Source organism: Rosa chinensis, chromosome 3 (assembly GCF_002994745.2).
Source record: "Rosa chinensis cultivar Old Blush chromosome 3, RchiOBHm-V2, whole genome shotgun sequence".
Taxonomy (NCBI): domain Eukaryota; kingdom Viridiplantae; phylum Streptophyta; class Magnoliopsida; order Rosales; family Rosaceae; genus Rosa; species Rosa chinensis.
This window is the reverse complement of record NC_037090.1, coordinates 8,087,042-8,107,569: the sequence shown is the minus strand read 5'-3', so window position 1 is coordinate 8,107,569 and position 20,528 is coordinate 8,087,042. Positions and strand designations below refer to the sequence as shown.

The following is a 20,528-nucleotide window of genomic DNA, read 5'->3' as shown; positions in this document are numbered from 1 at the left end:
ACACACACACACATATATATATATATATATATATCAATGATCAAGCAAACATATCAACTTATTACAAACTGAAAACCTAATCAAAAATGGATTTCTTATATTGAAAACCAACATTTCCATCAATAGAGAAATAATAGATAAATAAAATGTAATTAAAATAAATTCGGTGTGGGTCGGTTTAAATCGGGTGGTTTATGACCCGAAACCGCAACCGAACCGCTTTTATACGGTTCGGTGCGGTGTGATCATAAAACGACACCGTTTTAGTTCAGTGCGGTTGTCGAACTGTTTTTTCGGCGCTGTTCGAGTCAGTAACCGCATTTTCGGTACAAAATTGAAATATAAAAAACCCCAACTAACCAACCACCCGCAATAAACAATTCCAATCTTTCGCATCTCTTCGGGAAATTTGCGCCCTTCACACACAAGCATATTAGCGAATTATGGTTTGACTTCGTTTGATATGTTTGGTGAAATTTGGGATATATTATTTCTTTATTTTTATGCGCTGTGAAAATGACTATATGTTTAGCTATACCAAATTATGTTTTTAGTGATTTATTTATTTATCTTCAACTATTTAGCTTTTGATTGATCGAGAATGTTAGTTATTTGTCCCTCTCTTATGATTTTCTTTTCTAATTCAATAAAATCCTGAGGGGTTAAGCAGGCTTAATTTGCCTATGATCGATTTCCGCAGATTAGCAACAACAACAAAAATAGAGCTACCTGTTACATACAGAGAGTGAAATAGAGAAGTATTTCAATAGGCCGGAAATTTGTTACATGCATGCTTGGTTCACTGATATCAACATCGAGTCATTGTCCACATTAATTTATATGTATCATTGCATCTCATTTTCTTAACTAAAGAGCTCTAATTATTACACATAGTTTTACAGTAACTCAAACGATTTACGTACCCTAGCCAGCTAGCTAACTCACTGCACACGCCTAACAATGAGTCTTATTCCATGCTCAGGCAACAATAACATCTTATAAACAGGAGAATGGCGATAGTTTGGAGAAAGGGAGAATGAGTACTTGGATAAAATCAGAGAGAGTACTATCTTCAGTTGTAGCATGGCAAATGTCTGACCTATACACAATCGAGTCCCGAAACCAAATGGCATGTATGCTTGGGGATACTTGCATGATTCGGACACTCCATTTGCAAACCTCTCCGGCTTAAACTCATTAGCATCCGGACCCCAATTTTTGGAGTCACGGTGCAGTGCCGGATAGAAGACCCACATGTGGATGCCTTCTGGGACATCAAGGTCCCCCAACTTCATGTTGGTCCGAGCTTCTCTTGCTGATATGACTCCCGGTCCATAAAGACGGAGGCTCTCTAGAATCACCATAGTCAGCTGTATATAATGACACATTTTACGTAAGATAGTGTTACGCTTATCAAATCTATTTATCGAATCTTGATAGAAATAATTTCACATTAAATACCAACATGCAAGATGCACTAACACATCGTTTTGTGAATTGTTTCAACCCAGAAAATAGAAAGTAAGGTGATGAGAATTTAAGTAATACCGTTTTGAACTTGCGGAGTGTATCCATGTCTTGCAAGCAATGGTAGAGTTCATGATCCCCGCAAACCTCAACGATCTCTGCACGAATACGTTCCTGCCATTCCGGGTGTAATGACAGAAGCATCAAGGTCCATGAAACTGTAAGAGCAGTGGTCTCAGAACCTGCAAAGTAGATATTTCTACAATTGTCCAGAATAAAACGGTCTGTTTTATGTCTATAATGAGGCATGTCAGTACTATCTCTAGCAGCACTTTCAAGTATCATTTCTAATAGATCCTTCTCATATACACCACCCGATTCGCTTTGAGCCCGACGATCCTTCACTAATTTGAGTAACATAGCATCCACCTCTTTGTTCATGTTTCTTATCTTCTTGTCAGTCTCAGTGCGAAAGAATCTGCAAAATTTGAACATACATATATATGGTAAAGAGAATAGTAATTCAGAAGTAAAAAAAAATAATACAAAGGGCTGGCTAGAGAGAATAGTGTAAGAAACCTGAAATTTAGAAACCCAAAGAGCAAATTAGGTTTCGACAATGCGTCTTGCAAGAAAGCAATCTTTGCAAAAATCTGGTTGCCTTGGGAATATGAGCTGCCGAAACAAGCTCTTGATATGATATCCGCTGAGAGTTTCTTCAAATCCTGATCTATCCTCATCTCAACAATGCTCGACTCGCTTTCTAGAATTCGGCTCTCCCATGTCTTGAGTAGTGCCATCGTTGATTCCTCCATTAAACCTACCATGCCCTACACATTTTCACCATTGTTTCACTTACCACATGTTACATGTATGCTTAAAACTTTGGAAGAACAACAATTCAGGTAGTCGATCTCTGTAGCGTACTCTGTGAATACCTTAACTTTGTCAAGGAAGAATTCAGGGGCAATAAGTTTCCTCTGGTAAGCCCATTCATGTCCGTTAGCTACAATAAGGCCGTTACCTAGCAATGGCTTTAGAGGCTTACTCAGATATGTTGGTCTGCCCAAATCCAAGGAGTTGTGCAGTTTCAGCTCCCTTAACAACTTAGGATCGCTCACATACAAGTGTTGTTTGGCTCCTGTGGAGTATAAGAATACCGCACCTGCGGAGTCGTAAAAATTATTACCATCACATGCATGTTAATCGTTAGGGAGCGGCTATTGTCATCCTACCATTTTCTTTGTTTACCTTACTTGCTCATTACAGCCTACATTTTAATTTCAATTATTAAATTTACTTATGTAACCCATTTCTATTTCCAAGAATATCCTTATATGACATATCCAATTAAAATGTATTTTTTTTAATGAAAATCTCTCATTTAATTTATACCAATAAAAAAACTATAATATATTAAAGTTTTCTAACAAAATCGTAATCTAATTTACTTTTTTTTTCTTCTAATTTTTTCTTTCTGCTTCAATGTTCATCTATTGCAATCTATGTCAAAAGATTAGTTAGTTAACAACTATGAGCAATGAAGAAAATATTGAGATTTTTCTTTCGTGTTTTAAATTTTTACTTTCGGTGTTCAGAAAAGGTATTGCAAAGATTTTGATGTAGTTAACACTAATGATTTTGTGAATTAAATAACAAATTCATGATGAAGAGGTAACAAAAAGACAAAAAAGAAGAAGTAATAAATGCAAATTTGGGTGGAGAAGATGAAGATTAATGTTATCCAATGAGAGATTAAGTAATATTTGTTCTTAATTCATTGGTTATTTATTTATTTTTCCTTACAAATTTAGATTTTAGAAAATTAATGTACTTAGTAGTCATTTTACACTTGGGTAATATAGTTTTTCAATAATTCAAATGTTTGTAGGATGAACTAAAAAAATGATATGGTGGCAATAGACACACCCTAATTGTTATCTTAGTTAAGTTGTGTGATTATAATAAGGGCAATGATATAGTGCCTCAATGAGGCCTAAGATTTGTGGCCTCAAATCCTAGGTGTCATGCCATATAAGTAAATAAAAATTTATTTTCAATTCCATATAATATAACTTGCCACATCATACTATTTCAACACTAACTTTACCCCTTTACATTTCCTTTTAGATGTTAATTAGAGGGTGAATCAATTACATTAATGAATTTAATTAGGTGACAAAAAAAAATATCAGCTATTAATTTAAGAGATATGTCTACAAATTCTTTGATCAATATTTTTCTTCATTTAATTAAATTATTCCTTTAATTTTTCTTCCCAAATGGCATTAATATATTGAATTATGTGTCAAGAAATAGACGTTAACTTTTCTTTCTAAATATTGATTAATTTCATCCACAAAAATATAGCATTAGTTAATTGAATTTGAGAAATACTTATGTCTAAATTAAGAGGTACGAAAAAATTACACGTTAGCGGCCATTAATTAATATCTGCAATCTAAATATAAGGGAAAGACAAACAAAAAATAATAAATTCAGATTTAACGTTTAAACCCTAGCTACATAAAGAGAAAACAATGAACAAAAGAATAAATACAATCATATGAATATGTATTTTTCACCTTATATTTTCAAAATTTGCAGGAACCTAACAAAGGTTGAATTCATATACATGTGTTATACAAATCTATTAATCGAATGTACGTGCAAATCTATTAACTGAGTTACATGAAATTTTTTCTACTCTTGATTGAAGAAAAAAAAATTGTTGTTTAAATTTAAGCATGAGTGTAATGAAAAAAAAAAATGAAAGAAAGCCAATTTTTTTTTTTTTTAGAAGAAAGCCAAAATAATTTAGAATCATTAGATTTTTGAAGGATAAGATGGTCTTTTTCTCAATAATGACATGACATGATTTGACAAATAGATGATTTGTGTAGATGACATGGCATGACACCTAAAATTGAGGCCACAAATCATTTTCCTTATAATAATAGTAAAACCGCCTAATGACATCTAGTAAATTGGGATTTCAAAATTAGATCGACAAAAGAATCAGAAATCATATGAGCCCAGCAAATTTATTTCTAGGATTTATGGAATTATGAGACTCCAAAAGGGGTTTTGAGAATGAGAATAAGTATATTTCATAATTATTACTTTACTTGATCTTTTATCTTTACTTACGTACTCAAACTTTGACTGAAATTGTACAAGTAATCTTGCTATTTCATTTCCATTATGATTCGAGAAATTTAATCGTCGTATGACTCATATGGTATACCAAATCACTATCGAATATATCTTAAATCTTGGATCGGCCACGTTATGTTAGTACATTTACATATAAAATTCACATTATGCATGTTAACAGTTCATATCGATTTTTAGAGTTTAAAAGCTAGTTTCTATTTTAGAAAATGAAAATTGGATACCATATTAGTGCTAAAAACAGAAAGAATGAAATAAACTAAATCCACCCCTAATAGTATCATGAATAGCAGCTAGAAATATGGTTCAGCAGTAAATATATAGTCAATAATCATCCATGCACCACTGCAAATTTAACTACTTTGTTGAAAAAAAAAAAATTGGCATATTTAATTACATACCATACTCACGTGCCCATTGCTGAAGATAAGGAAACATGGAGGAATCCCAATTGTGCTGCACACGTTGACCATCGATATCAGATGGTTGTTTCTGCCGGGTGATCATGTTGGTCGTGTTGGATTGAATCTTTTGCATCTCCGGAACGTTCCCAACCAGAAACGAAGGCCGTGGCCCTCGGATGCCTTGTTTCGAAAGCACCGATCGTATCCTTGCAGGCTTCAGCCACATCTGGCTAAGAAATATCATCAACAAGCTCAATACACCGAGCAACAAAACTGACCAACACACCAGTACTGCTAACTCTAGACCCTCCTCCATCTCTCTTTGTTTCAGAGATTGAGAAGCTTATAATTACAAATCAAGTTGTGCTTCTTCAACTTCAGGAAGAACTTTATATAAAGTGGTGAGAATTCTCATCTCTGTTGCACCCAACATTCACCGTGGCTATGAAGGAGAGAGAGAGAGAGAGAGAGAGAGAGAGAGAGCGCATGATGACAGTAGCTAGCTAGGAATGGATCCGGGCCTATGACATTGATATGGCATTAGTTTAGTTCATGTCAAACTGCATAGATATGGCCGGTGAAGGTGATATCTATTATCTATATTACTCAATCAATTATGACAACTATTACACGTCCCATCCTAGCTAACTCATAGTCACATAATCTTCCACGCTATAAATCTTTCTTCCGCTTAAAAATACAACGGTATAACCAAGGTTTTAAATATCGGTATTTTCATATCTATCGGTACTTTGAAAAAGGAAGATATCGGATATATCGGAGATACAGTGTACGAAAATATCGTTTTTGAAAAAAGTCAATTTATTAGAAATTTAGAACTACATATAAATACATATGAATGTAAACTTCATCTACATCCAAAAAGAGACTCTAGGCTGTTGAAAAGCCGCTCTCTAGTCTACAAAAATGCAATAATCAGACCAAGACATATGACCCATATTGTGCGAATTGTAGTGATAAACATGATAGTTATAGATCTCTTTAGAGTTGCCGACTGTTTCCCCTATAAGGGGATAATAAGGATGAACCCAACTAGATAACTGATCATATACTTCTCCATATTGATTATATCCATAAGCATCATAACCAAATTGATCGTTGTCTTCATGAGATTCATTTGAGATCCCACTGCTCTCTGTGCCTAAACTGATAGAGTCAAAACTTAAGGCAATTGAAGAAACATCAGATGGGGTACTTTGATCATCAGTTGCACCTCTAGTCCTCCTCCAACTGTTCTCACTCCGTGGTCTTCATCTTGGGTGGCATGATCAAAATTACTTTCACAGGTAAATTGGAATACTCCATCCACAGAAGATTGTCCATATTCATATCTTTCACCTCCACTACCTGTTCCGCTTCCACCCTCCCCACCATCATCAAAACTATCTGGAGTTCCTGTACCACCCCACACATCATCACTATCTGAATTATCTTCTAGGTTTTTAACAACTTCTTCAGATAAGACTCTCTCTACGTTGATTCCAGCATTAGTTGCAGTTTCTACAACTTGTGGAAGAGGTCTTCCAGCTTCATCATCGAGGTGTGCAGGCATAATCCAATCATGAAGTGGATCAATGCCATTATCAAGCGGCTCGCTTGCAACATGAAGTAGATCTATATAATTGTTTTCATTGACCACATTATTCTTTGCCTGTTTATCTCGCAGCCGCAGCTTCATGTTGTAGTAACAGTATACAAGCTTTTCCAACTTCTGATATGCCAAACGGTTCCTTTGCTTGGTATGAATAATAGCAAATGTACTCCAATTTCTCTCACACGCAGAAGAAGAAGCCGTTTGTGCCAAAATACGCATTGCAATTTTTTGCATGTTTGGTGCAGAATACCCAAATTGTGTCCACTAATCAGCTGTAAAGCTACTACAATGAGTTACTACTATAATAGATCAACATTTTCTATGAAAGAAATTATATGTGTGTGTTTTAATGTATACATATACGGATATACCACAAACCTGTATTTCTGGTTTCTCTTGTTTTTCTTGCTATGGTTGACCCAAATGATTCATTTGCATCTCTAAAGCATACAATCTGCATTAACCATTCGAAAGACAGTCATTTCTAATCCCAAATATTTTTAAGGTTGTCATCAATAAGAAGTTACCTCATCCACAAATGTATCTGCAATTTCTCCATTTATGTTAAATTGTTCGACAACTGTTGCCAGAGAGTTTGTGAAACGTGGGCTATAACCAACATCATGTCGATAATGAAAATTTGGGTTTAAGAAATGTGCTACAAACAAGAAACCAAAAAGTTATATAATATAGATCTAACTAAGTAATTATCAAGATACAACCGTATTTCGAGATAGAGAAATAATACCTGCTGCATGCAATGGTTAACTTAATGTGTTATCCCATCGATCATTGATGATTTTAAGCACCCATTTCTTTCCTCTCATCTGTGATATTTGTTGTTTCACTCTTTCAAACATATCATATAATATGGGCATGGTTGGCTGAATTTCTGTGTCAACAATTCGAAGAATCTCATACAATGGCTTATAAATTTTATGGACTGCTTCCATGCCATCCCAAAATGTCCCATCGAGGACTCTTTTTTCTATCATTTTGCCATCTCTGGTCCTGCTCGCTGCATTTTCATTCCATGCGCTACTTGTAAACAATTTTCTCAAATCAGATTTCTTCTTCAAAATGCTGTCGATGACAATGTGATTTGTCGCAAATCGAGTTTTACCCGGTCGAATCAAATCTCCCTTCATGATACTCCTCATTTCAGCCAGTACCCAACCATGATTGTAGATGTAGTTAGTTACACTTTGAGCCCATTTGACGACAGTGGAAACAGTCTCTTGCTTCCCGATATCTTCAAATATCAAATCGATGCAGTGGGCAGCACACGGGATCCATAACAACATATATTTTTTCTGTAGTTCCCTTCCAGCCTTTTTAAATGCTGATGCATTGTCAGTGACAATCTAGACAACATTTTCTGGTCCAACATCTTGGATAATCTCATCTAACAATAGTTCTACGTACTGACCATTTTTTTTTCATATGTGAAGCATCTACAGACTTCAAAAACACAGTTGAACCTTTTGAATACACCATGAAATTTAGAATAAACATTTTGGTTGGGCCAATCCATCCATCACACATGATAGTGCATCCATATATTTTCCAGGTTTCTCTGTGAGTATCCACATACCTTTTCATTTCTGTGTACTCATTCTCTAAGTAACGAGTCTGAATTTCATAGGAGGTAGGAAGCTTTACACCAGGACCTAAACAAGAAAATGATTTATTTTATAGGAATGTTCATTATATAAATTCTACTTAACATAATTGTCCATGAAGAAATATGTAAACACAATATAATTTACCTAGATTTCCAGCTGTAGTCAACATGTTTTGGAAATGTGGAGAATCAGCTTTGTTAAAAGGGACAGCATCATATATGTGGTATTTGGACACCATTGTTGCCAATAGTTCTCCACCACCTTTTAGTAATGATTTAATTGTGCCTTGTTTTGATTGACTATCTTTTGATGGCATTGCTACTGGAGGCTCAGGAAATGAGTACCGATAGGTTTTTGATCGATCAACTTGTACATATTATACTTATATATATTATATATGTTTGCTTTTTTTTAGAAGTACTATAACGTAGTCTATATATATAATCACTATTTTTTATTTTTATAACGTAGAGAATTACTGAGTTTTTTTTTTTACCTCAAATTTTACAGATATTTCTTCACTTTATCGGGATATATCGCAAATATCTAATATATCGGGGATATTTGAAGATGTCGGAGAAATTTCGCAGAAACGGTGATAGATAAGATATTTACCCCCATAAATATATCGGTCCGTAAAAAAAAGGAGATATTGGGGGATATATCGAAGATATCGCAGAGATTTTGAACCTTGGGTATAACCTTTGTTAATAACTTAATTCAAAATATATGCACCTATCATACGACGTATCGAAACTTTGGACTAAACCTTTTTTTTTTTTTTTTGAGAAGAAAAGAATCCATTAATAACTAAAAAAATTACAACGCATTGGAATAACCGGTTGTGGTATCAACACCACGACACATATTCCTACCAAGATCCATAGTTATGGGTCTGTCACTAATAGCAACATCCATGAACCGAAAAGGTCCAACCCCTAACCAATTTTTCCGCCTATTACCCCAGGCTACAAAGAACGATAACCAATCCCGAGCGTCACGATACAACCTCGTCACCAACATCCAGACAAACCACTCCACCCTCTTCCACACCGTGTCCCTAAACCGCCAGACCACGTGCAAGGGAAATCCACATTTCCGTTGATAACCAACCAGCATCGAAATTATAACATATTGTTCCCAGGAGTAACACCATATAGATGGCTCCACAAAATGACAAGAACCTCCAAACCCTAGCTCAAAATAGTAGGGACGATTTATTCGACCTAGCCAAAAACCTGAAACTAAAACCCTAATAAAAAACTGAAGGAAACTACCATTATTGACCATCCCTTCACGCACCAGACCAAAGCTATGACAAACAACTTCCCTCTCTCTAATTTGCCCGCCGGCAGACCACCGCCACAACTCTTGCCCTTCGAGCTCACCACCCCAGAGGTACTCATTCAACACCTCAAGCCGCACCGATCCACCTGCCAGTCGTCGGCCGGAACTAGATCTGGAACCACATCCACTCCAATCCAAACCACCGAGAAACAAGAATGGAATCGTCGAGCTCTTCCACCTCGGAACGAAATCGCTCCACCCATCTGTGTCCATCCTCCCGGGAGCCCGAACCCACAGCTGCAAACGTCGCCGAGCGACCCACCTCCGAACAGAGATCAGCGCCATACGATCCATGGCAAACTGCCGCCACGGTCTGGCCTCTGACCCCTTGTTCCAAGCCTGCGCCGCCTCCGAATTCCTCCTCCCCTCCTGCGCCTCTGCCTGAGAGTAGAGAAGAAGCATACTAAGCCCCGACCACCGCAAAGAAGACGAGATCGAAGGTCCCAAGACCCCCATCTCCCGTCCGGCAACACCTACCATTCGTCGCTGAGGCGGGAAGCCCCGATCGACTAGGAGGCGCCGCCAGACGAGCGACCACTGCTCCTTCACTCTTTCCAAACCCTAATTTTCGCTCCTTTTTTTTCGGTGCTCCTATAGTCAAATAAGACACTATTGAGAGAATGAATTTATTGATATATTATTACACTTATTCTGTGGTGTATATAAACAGACTATAATCGTACTACGACTATTGTGTATTACTGTACTACACAACATATACAAGGTAAGTAGTTACAACAATATATTCATTTATAATCTATTCCTAATAGGGAACGATGACTCACACTAACACCTATGTCACAAACTCATGTCCTACTGCCTTTTAATTTGAATATGTTGATAAAGACAATGTCGATCTTGATAATGAATTAGTCATTCATGCATTTCATGATGTGAAACGAGTTTTATTCTATTTTAATTCAACATGACATTTCAACCATGTGATATATATATGTGTGTGTGTACTAACTAGCTGATCGACAATTACGTACTACGCTATTGAGTTTTTAGAAATGTGATTATAGAATTGTGGTATATAACCTTTCCTTTTGGTCCATTTACGTACGGTTGTATCATCATGATGATTATTTTTCATTTTTTCACCACCACAAATTTCAATAGGCAAAAGATACCACTTATATGATGGAAGCAAATAATTAACATTTCTTTGAAAATATATGATATTCTTCTCTTATAGAAGGAAAATGAGATATTTCTGAGTGCTTATCTTATGTTTAAAATTCTAATTGATTATTTCTCTATCCTTCACTATCTAAGTTTAACCCAATGGCAATAATTTTCTAGCAAGCAAGTAGCAATTTTGATTGGATATTAAAGTCTTGTTTTTTTATGGGAATTGGATATTAAAGTCTTTTTTTTTTTTTTTTTAGTAGAAGGAGATCAGCCATTTGTATTCAATATGGAAAAAGCAATATTACACAGTGACCCGCCTCAGTGGGGCCTTCAGAAAGAGACACCGCTAAACGCAATACCACTCCACATATTGAGTGAAGCTCAGGGGGGAGTAAACTAATAAGAAACTGACAATTAAATTTATCCGCAGAATCTATCAGTAGACTCGCTGACAACCTCAGACCAATAAACCCTGCAGTTCCTCGCGGGTATTGATCCCAAAAATAGGACAAACGTAGATACCGAAACGAAAGCCGTCCCGGATCCCAAATTTTTATTGAAAAACCTCCTGGATCCCAAATCCAGATCCAAAACTTGGTGAGTCAAACTTCCTCCCTTCCATACCACCCAATCAGACTAAGGCCTAAGTCTAGATGATAAACTTGAGCCCAAGCCCAACGAGGTCGTCTCATAGAATTCAGGTCAACGCAGCAAGCAAACTTTCCAACACCTGTGCACCAGAGCACCGCCGCTCCACCATAGGATGAATAGTCACCTACACCCCCACGCCCACTGCGCCTACGCCGGAGGTCACTGCTTGCCTTGAAGCCAACATAATCCCCACCAACCGCCAACCCACAAACCTGTTGCAGCGGTCGCGGAAGATCCGATCGGAGAAAGAATGAGCCCAATCTTCTCGACCACAGCCTGCACAAGGTGCCATCATCGCAGGGATGATTCGACCCGCGAAGACCACCGTAAGAGAAAGCGAACAGATTCAACCCTCTACCCGGATCCTACTCCTTCCAACCACCACCGCTGCCCTCCTTCGCTGATCCAAAAGTCCTCTGGCTCGCCATCATGACCACACCAACGCCACAACTCTCCTCAACCCACTCTCTGCCATCGAGAACAGCAAAAGCCAACACACAGAGGCCGAAGCCTGAAAATATCTCCATAAATGGAGTAGGTTTAGGATGCGACAGCCAAGAGACGCGACGCTCCACAAACCCTAGCAGAACGCTAGGGGCGTAATTAGAGTCTGGATATTAAAGTCTTACTAAACTTGCTAGACAGAAGAAACTGCTAGCAAAGTAGACGATATTCTTTTCTTATTAAAGGAAAATGAAATTCTGACTCATCTTACATTCAAAATTCTTATTAATTATTTCTCTATCTTTCACTATCTAAGCTAAATCCAAGGGCAATAATTTTCTTAAAGCAAGCAAGTAGCAATTTTGATTGGATTTAAAGTCTTTTCTTTTGATGGGAATTGGATATTAAAGTCGTGCTAAACTTGCTAGACAGAAGAAACAAATCTTGGATTTAAACATTTGTTTTTCTCTTTTGGGTTTTTGCCATCAACGTCAAACACGTAAAATATTCGTCTCCATGAGACCTGAATGGGTTCTAGAGGCTTTGTAGCTAACCGGTTTTGTCTACAAGAAAAGAAAAAAATAACAAATAGAAAAAATGTCACAATTAGTACAGTCATGATTTTATTTAAGTTAGCTAGCTGACACAATGTTTAATTTATGACAATCATGCCTGATGCCTTCATTTCAGTATTTGGCCGGCCATGGTGATGCCCTAGCCTGAAGACCAAGAATAAACTATATATACGTAAAAAATATGATGTAATGCAATATCCGCATAAAAGATTTCAGTCATAGACAATGGCGAAGCTAGGATTTTAAAATAGGGTGGGCTAAAAAATTTTTTAATAAAGTTTACTAATGCTTTAAATTATTTTTTTTTCCTAAGTTTTACTAGTAACATGTTTTATTCTTTCCTTAAATTAAACCACATCATATATTAATTACATATTAAATAATCAAATAGCTATCTGATAAAAAAAAATCAACATTATAACGTTTGATAGAAATTATATAACAAAAGTCTAAGACAAAAGAACATATCTACTCAAATATTATCTTGTGCTCTTGAATAGAACAAAAAATCTTTAATTATTGAATTTGTATCATAATTCTCAGTCAACTCTTATTCTGACTTAATTTACCTAAAAAAAGCAAGGTTTTTATGCGAATATGTCTCTTAAAGCAGAATAGAAAATAAAACACAACCAAATACTTCAAGTAAAGAAATAACATAGATATGACTAGGGCTGTCAATGGGTCGTGTCGGGTTGGGTTCGTGTCGGGTTAAAGTATTTGTCGTGTTGCAAGTTATAAACCCAAACCCAACCCATTTAATAATCGTGTCAAAAATTTAAACTCAAACCCAACCCATTTATTAACATATGGGCTAATTTTAGAAATTTGAAGTGGGCTACTTTTTAATATTTGATTTTTTAAACTAAAATTAAGCTATAAATTAATGTTTTTTCAAATTTGGAGTGGGCTGTAGCCCAGCGGAGCACGTGTGTAGCTACGCTTTTGGTCACAGAAACAAGAAAAATGACCAGTGTAAATGAAAAAAAGATCTGATGTATCTTGCAATTCTTTTATTGCAAATCTAGCTCCAGCTAAATTTTTGACATGTAGATATTTTGGTACTTCATTAGAACTTGCTTGCAGTTCTAACAAGGAGTCGGATTCCATGTCAGGCATCAATACCGCTTCGTGAATAGGAGACTGACGATACTTCGGAGAAAGGGAAACGAAAACTTGGACAGGATTAGAGAGAGTATTATCTTCATTTGTACCATATATAGAAAAAGTTGGCAGATCCTACACACAATCGAGTCCCAAAACCAAATGGCACGTATGCTTGGAGACACTTGCACGCATAAGAGACCCCATTTGGAACCCTTAATGGCTTAAACTCATTGGTAGCCAGACACCAATTTTCGGGATCACAATGCAGTGCAGACGTGCAGTAACGCAAATGTGGATGTTGGTGCCTTTGGGCACATAAAGGTACCTCAACTTCAGGTTTGCAAGAACTACCCTTGGCGTTAGCACTTTAGACACGTAAAGGCGCAAGCTTTTGTGAATCACCATAGTCATCAGCTGCATAGAGATAAATGTAGCAGTAATTTTAAATTTTCATCGAACCTTAAATCCAGGGAGTTGTGCAGTTTTATCTCCATTTATAACTTCGGATCGTTCACGTACAGGTGCTGGTTGCTCCCTGTGGAGTACATGCACATATACTTGATCTGCATATTCATGAAGTCAACTTTGGTAAATTGTTAATTGAATTGTTATACTAATTAATTAGCCGAACACGATCCAGTTTACAATGTACACGTACATATATATAAATACTAATTTTAGTAGCTATCTAACTAATGCATATATAAGTTCTCTGACTCCCATTTACGAAGATATGGATATATGGAGGGAAGCAAATTGTGGTGAACATGTAGATCATAAGATCATTTATGTATGTTGTTGATCATGGTGGATAAAATAATCTGCACTTTACATCTAAAATCAATTAGCAATGAATGAAGTTGACCCAAATCCTTATAAAATCATAAGCAAAGTTCTAATTTTCACACGTGAAATTTATATTCTCAACCAATTTTTCTGCATCTCTAGGGACATCACCTAATTAAAGGGAAAATGGGTCGTGGTCTTTTAAAGTTTTAATGCCTTGCTTCGAAGGTACTGACCGAATCCTTCTAGGCTCGAACCACAACTGCTTAAGCAATCTCATTACCACAACTGATCAAGATATCAGTAGCGTAAGCCATTGCCATCTCTCTAGCTTACTCGAATATGGGATAAAGAAGTGGAGAAGTACTGAAGATCTAATATCCCTATTATAGAAGGGGTAAATTAAGATGGCATAAAACGGCGTATACAGAATAATAGTAGGTAGGTAATTATGTTGGATAAGAATGTAGGTTTTCCTTTATTATAATTAAGGTGAAATATCTAGTATATTATCTCGCTAGACAGTAAAATATGTAAAGCATCCAATGCAATAAGATTCTGAGTTGGGTGTAAAGTTCTTTCTATCTCTTTCTTCAGACAAGACCGAAAATTCCCTAACCACATAAAATTTTTTATGTGGTGAGACTCAATCGAAACAAGTGCACATTTGTTGGCTAGAATTCTAGAAAGTACGGCGGAAGGAAGAAATTTTTCACGCTTTGGGAGTTGATAAACAATGTCCCCATATATTGAAATACCTGACAATAAGAAATAGTCTCTTTTTTATTTTTAATTGAATGATCTTATAATTAGGACAAGATTAAACATATGCTATATATATAAAAAAAATAGTCTTTTACGATCCACGTGATCATTACAAGAGAAATGGACAAAAATAAAGAATTTCATTGCGACAAACCAAATTTTTTTGCAAAACCTGGTTAAATGTATAATTATGATTTACAAAAAAGTGCAATAAAAGCCCATGCTTGAGACTTGGGTAGTTGGGTAACACCCCGTTGTAGGACGAGCATTCAGAGCTGAAAGCTAAGCTAAGTGAACACACAGGAACGCGGCACTTGAGATCTTTAGTACATTGATTTTTTTCTTTTAACTAACCGAGATAAGACATTTTTTAATGAATGTAAAGTAAAGATTTCATAGAGATCTGTATTCCAATAAATAAAGATTCGTAACTGAGAATCTAAATTAAATTATGGAAAACCAAATAATAAAAATTGAATAAGCTAGACTTGTAACTCAGAGCAACGCAAATCGTAAAAATTCAAGTTCATGCTTTGCAGTATGTGGACTCCACATTGATCTTTTTATTTGTGAACCCAGAGAGACAGATCAAGTTCAAGATCGAACATTGAAATCTTTGCACTATGCGGACTTAAAGCTCCGCATTCTTTTATTGCAAAATTAACCTAGTTCCAAGCTAGTGACTTCATGACATGAGGACAGTCCGGGATTAGTACAAATATCTCTATATGCTGCAATTTTATTCATTACCAGCTGCCTAGCTTGTTTGCACAGGCTCAACAAGGAGTCTGATTCCATGTTTAGGCATCAGTATCATTTTGTGAACAGGTGAATGGCGATAGTTTGGAGAAAGGGAAAATGAGAACTTGGACAAGATTAGAGAGAGCACTATCTTCAGCTGTGTCATAGCAAAAGTCTGTCCTATGCACACTCGAGTTCCAAAACCAAATGGCACATAGGCTTGGGGATGCTTGCAGGCATTAGATATCCCATTTGCAAACCTCTCTGGCTTAAACTCATCAGCATCTGGACCCCAATTTTCAGGGTCGCAATGTAATGCAGCACTGCATACATGGATGTTGGTGCCCTTGGGCACATCAAGGTCGCCCAACTTCACATTTGCCAGAATAGCCCTTGCAATTAGGACTCCAGATGGATAAAGACGCATACTCTCTTGAATCACCATAGTCAGCTGCATTATTTGATAAATGTAGAAGCAATTTTGAGTATTTATTCGAACATTTGACATGCATTAGATTGTAGTAAATGCATATGAAACATGTATAAGAATTCGAGGAATTAGTACCACTTTGAACTTTCGCAACATATCCATGTCGTGCAAGGAATGATGGAGTTTATTCAGAACCCCACAAACCTCAATGATCTCCGCACGAATGCGGTCCTGCCATTCCGGATGCAATGACAGAAGCATCAAGGTCCATGATTCCGTAAGAGAAGTGGTTGCAGAGCTTGCAAAGTAGATATTTCTACAATTGTCTAGAACGAAAGTTTCTCTTCTACGCGCAGGAATGTCAGTGTTGGTAGAAGCAATATCGAGTAGCATTTGTAATAGGTCATTTTCTGTTGCACCACCCGATTGTCTTTCAACCTGGCGATCCGTCACCAACTTGAGCAACATAGAGTCCACTTCTTTCCTTAGATTCCATACCTTCTTGTTAGGAAGAAACCTGCAGGAACAACTTTAGAAATTAGAGAAACATGGGCTAACTAGTATGACTAAATATATAAAAGATCAAATAGACCAATAAAAAAAATATTAGCTAACCAGCTGAAATTAAGAAAGCCAAATTGTAAACTTGGTTTGCCATAAACTTCCACCATGTCAGCAATCTTTTCAAAAATCTGATTTCCAAAGGAGTAAGAGCTGCCAAAACATGCTCTTGATATGATATCTGCGGATAGTGTCTTCAACTCGTCATCAATTTCCATGTCCACAATGCCTGATTTGCTTTCTAGTATACGACAATCCCATCTCTTGATCATTGCTGTTGTAGATTCCTCCATCACACCCACCATGCCCTACAATATTCTTTACCCTTTCAATTAGATGTGATGCCGTACCCGCTACTACGTAGCCAATTTAACACGGTTTCTAACCATTCAAGGATAAATAGAATACGGTCATTTTCATATTTATTTTCTGCAAATAACCTTCTTTATTATTGTGATGAAGAAACTATAGTTCTATATACAACCAACCATATGCATAAAATATCAATAGTTTGATCTTCGGAAACCTAGCAGCCGTTCTGCTAGGGTTGAGATCGAAAACTTAGGTTTTGAATCTGGAATCTCATCCATGCCAATGAATGTTTTTCCCTTCAACGGTTCTGATCGGGAGATTTCGAATCTTCACTCCTTGCTGAAGGTTGGTGGCGTTTTTCAATGGCGACGCCTTTTTCTCCTTTTTGGTTTTGGTCTTTGTTTCTTTGGAGGGTGGTTCCAGCGCCTCAATAGCAATGGTTCCATGGTGTAAGTTCTCTCTTGGGCTATGGTGGGGGTGATTGTGGGAGGCACTGGATCTGTGATCAAGTACGATGGGTTGGTTTTGATCAACCTGCATCAGGTGGTGATTTCTCGATTTCGCAGGTGACGGTGGTCATTTTCCTTTGGTGGTTATGGAGGATGAGGGCTGGGCTCGAGGTGGTGATGGTGTTTGTGCAGCAGGGTGGGAGTTTGGTTGTGTGAACCTGTTGTATCTCGCATCAGATGCTCACAGCAGCGCTGGTATTGTTGCGGTGGACAACTTGATGGTTGCGTTGTCGGGGATGCAAGGCAGGTGGTATGATGTAAAGGATGATTCTAGTGGCGGTGGATGCGGAGGTTCACTGGCGTGGAATAGCCCTACAGGCAGCGACAAGATGGTCGCTGGAGGTCTGTGCAATTAGGCTTGGGTTCCAATTTTTTATTTTCTATTTTTATTTTGTAAGAATTCCTCTTCTTATGAGGATGAAGCGATGAAGTTCGTAGGTTATTTCAAATGTTGCCAAGGGTATCCACATTGCCTGTGCTATTTGAGTTTTACTCATGGGTGGTGTAGGGCAGTTTTAGATGAGCTTCATTGTTTTAAAAAAGTAAATTTGTTTAGGCAATAACTCTTCTGATAGCCTACTAGCCGTGTGAGTAGTTTGTGTAATTTCATTGATCAATAAAAAAATTGACATATTTAAAACAAAGAAAAAACTATATGCATAAAACAACAATTTACCTACAACTATAAATAACTTGTATATAAGATAAAGAAAAAATTGATAATATGACATTGTGGAATATTGTCCCACAGTGGGAGGAATAAAACTTTGCTGACAATGCTTGTGAGGATTTAGGACACTCTCCCACGTCTTACCCACAAAACAACAAATTCTTTTTTTGAGGAGTTAAAAGGGTGTTTACCTTAACTTTGCCAAGGAAGAATTCAGGAGCAAGAAGTTTCCTCTGGACGGCCCACTGTTTTCCATTAGTTCGGAGAAGGCCGTCACCTAACAAGGGCCGGAGTGGTTTACCCAGATATGTAGGTTTACCCAGATCCAGGGAGTTGTGCTGTTTTATCTCCATTAGCAACTTCGGATCGCTCACATATAGGTGTTGGTTGATCCCTGTGGAGTACATGTATATTGGACCTGCAAATTCATCAAGTTAACTCTACGGGTAAAATTGGTACGTAATAGAGCCTCTCTCACTTTTTTTTTTTTGCTCCTTTTTTCCCAGTCATCTTGATCCAAATAAACTCCCATATGAATTTCTTCATAAGCCATACTTACCATACTCTTTTGCCCATTTATGAATATATGGAAATACAGAGGGAAGCCATTTGTGGTTGAGATGTTGACCATCCATTTCTTCATGCGTGTTGTTGATCATGGTTGATTGAATCTTCTGCATCTCTGGGACATTGCCGAAAGGGAAGGTGGGTCGTGGTCCTCTAATGCCTTGCTTCGAGAGCACTGTTCGAATCCTTCTAGGCTCGAACCACAACTTGTTAAGCAATTTGATTACCAAGCTTGATACACCGATTAACAAAACTGACCACCATATCGGTAATTCGTTCACTTCCATCTCCAGCACGATCTCTTACTCTGGCCGAGGTGATGAGATTTAGAAATGGAGAAGTGCTGCAAATACTTGTGTAACTTATAGGAATGGAAAATGGGTAATTAAAGGAGGCAATGAAGGCGTACTCTATATGGAATGAAGGTAGGTTGCGTATATATGGTATGTTATCTCGGGTAATTTATGTTGGATTCTGTAATAAATGTGAGTAAGAGTCGATACAAATTAACATGACATAAGATGGAGCAATCTGGTTTACAACTGTAGAACATGCACATTCGGGTTATACACATGTAGATGATGACCACTAGCTATGCTGCATGCATATATGCATGTAGTGACTTCTCTCACATGGTGGTTGTGGCTTCTCGCTATTACATGAGACATGTCATGTGGTCACATATTTATTGTGACATCCAGAGTATTTTATATTTATTGTGACACCCAGAAACACAATGTATGTTGCCCACTTGCACTAATAAGTTTGTATTACACTATTCTTTTAAGAAAATACTTATAAGGGTAGTCCTATTTATGGTAGTGACTATTATATCCTATGTTGACTTTTGAGTTTGGATTTTACTATTTACTTTGGGAAACCTAATTTAAGCTTTTGAAAAAAAACAAAACTATCCTTTAACATGCCCAAGTTTTTCACCTAACGGCCCCCTGCCTAACGGTTACTTTAACTGGCGGAATAACTGCTGCTTATTTCTATCCTAAGCCAAAACCAGTACTTCCTGTGAAACAGAAACCTAAACTTCAAGGTTCTACAAGATACATGCAGAAAACAGATAAACAATATAAACATAAATCATTTTGAACTTTGAAAATTTTTGACGAAGTGGATGAGCAATCTAGAATTATTTATTTAAACATATTTACAAGCTGAGAACTCAGAGCCTCATTCTTAGGTAAACAGCTAAAAGGCTGTTTAGCTATCCATGAGGATGATTACATATACTTACTTGAAAGCACACTACTCCACACTAGACAGGAAGGAAAGAACACACTACTTACTATGGCTTTCTTACTTCTTGAGAGAAGACTATTCCGCTCAATTTTCTGATGCCTTACAAACTGAACCTAAAGCTCCTTATATGGGAAGCAGAACTCAAACTGGAATTCAAAACACTAAAATGTACATAACAACTCCATTATTTTCTGCTCTCGTGAGTGCTCCGGATGATTGAGGTCGATTGACGAAAATCAGATTCCTTTAGGTAAAATATTTTTCACCTTCTTCTTTTTTGACAAGAAAAATCATCCTTTAGGAAAATGTCAAAGCTGCTTTCGGTGTTTTCTACACCGGTTACTTCACATGTTTTCTTCTGTTTCTGAAGGACAAAAGAGTTGTTATCCA

At 37.0% G+C, this 20,528-nt stretch overlaps 2 protein-coding genes across 2 annotated transcripts; both read right to left on the bottom strand.

Moving 5' to 3' along the window:
- Window positions 1–746: 746 nt before the first annotated feature.
- On the bottom strand, window positions 747–5,590 carry LOC112193016 (cytochrome P450 714A1). The gene is made up of 5 exons (XM_024333017.2): window positions 5,043–5,590; window positions 2,406–2,632; window positions 2,047–2,297; window positions 1,549–1,945; window positions 747–1,370 (listed from the first exon to the last, which is right to left on the bottom strand). The coding sequence occupies exons 1-5, from the start codon at window positions 5,359–5,361 to the stop codon at window positions 942–944; spliced, it is 1,623 nt and encodes a 540-aa protein (XP_024188785.1). The 5' UTR covers window positions 5,362–5,590; the 3' UTR covers window positions 747–941.
- A 10,053-nt stretch (window positions 5,591–15,643) lies between these two features.
- LOC112191670 (cytochrome P450 714A1) lies at window positions 15,644–19,323 on the bottom strand. The gene is made up of 5 exons (XM_024331061.2): window positions 18,877–19,323; window positions 18,509–18,735; window positions 16,881–17,134; window positions 16,401–16,782; window positions 15,644–16,286 (listed from the first exon to the last, which is right to left on the bottom strand). The coding sequence occupies exons 1-5, from the start codon at window positions 19,169–19,171 to the stop codon at window positions 15,852–15,854; spliced, it is 1,593 nt and encodes a 530-aa protein (XP_024186829.1). The 5' UTR covers window positions 19,172–19,323; the 3' UTR covers window positions 15,644–15,851.
- Window positions 19,324–20,528: the final 1,205 nt, after the last annotated feature.

What these genes read in the sequence shown, in the direction of transcription:
- LOC112193016 (XM_024333017.2), bottom strand. Translation starts at nt 5,361, where the DNA reads ATGGAGGAGGGTCTAGAGTTAGCAGTACTGGTGTGTTGGTCAGTTTTG. An exon ending in TTTGGGTTTCTAAATTTCAG is followed by an intron (nt 1,946 to 2,046) that starts GTTTCTTACACT and finishes CAAATTTTGCAG; the next exon opens with ATTCTTTCGCACTGAGACTG. An exon ending in CACTCCGCAAGTTCAAAACG is followed by an intron (nt 1,371 to 1,548) that starts GTATTACTTAAA and finishes CATTATATACAG; the next exon opens with CTGACTATGGTGATTCTAGA.
- LOC112191670 (XM_024331061.2), bottom strand. Translation starts at nt 19,171, where the DNA reads ATGGAAGTGAACGAATTACCGATATGGTGGTCAGTTTTGTTAATCGGT. An exon ending in TAAATGGGCAAAAGAGTATG is followed by an intron (nt 18,736 to 18,876) that starts GTAAGTATGGCT and finishes ATGAATTTGCAG; the next exon opens with GTCCAATATACATGTACTCC. An exon ending in TGTTGCGAAAGTTCAAAGTG is followed by an intron (nt 16,287 to 16,400) that starts GTACTAATTCCT and finishes CAAATAATGCAG; the next exon opens with CTGACTATGGTGATTCAAGA.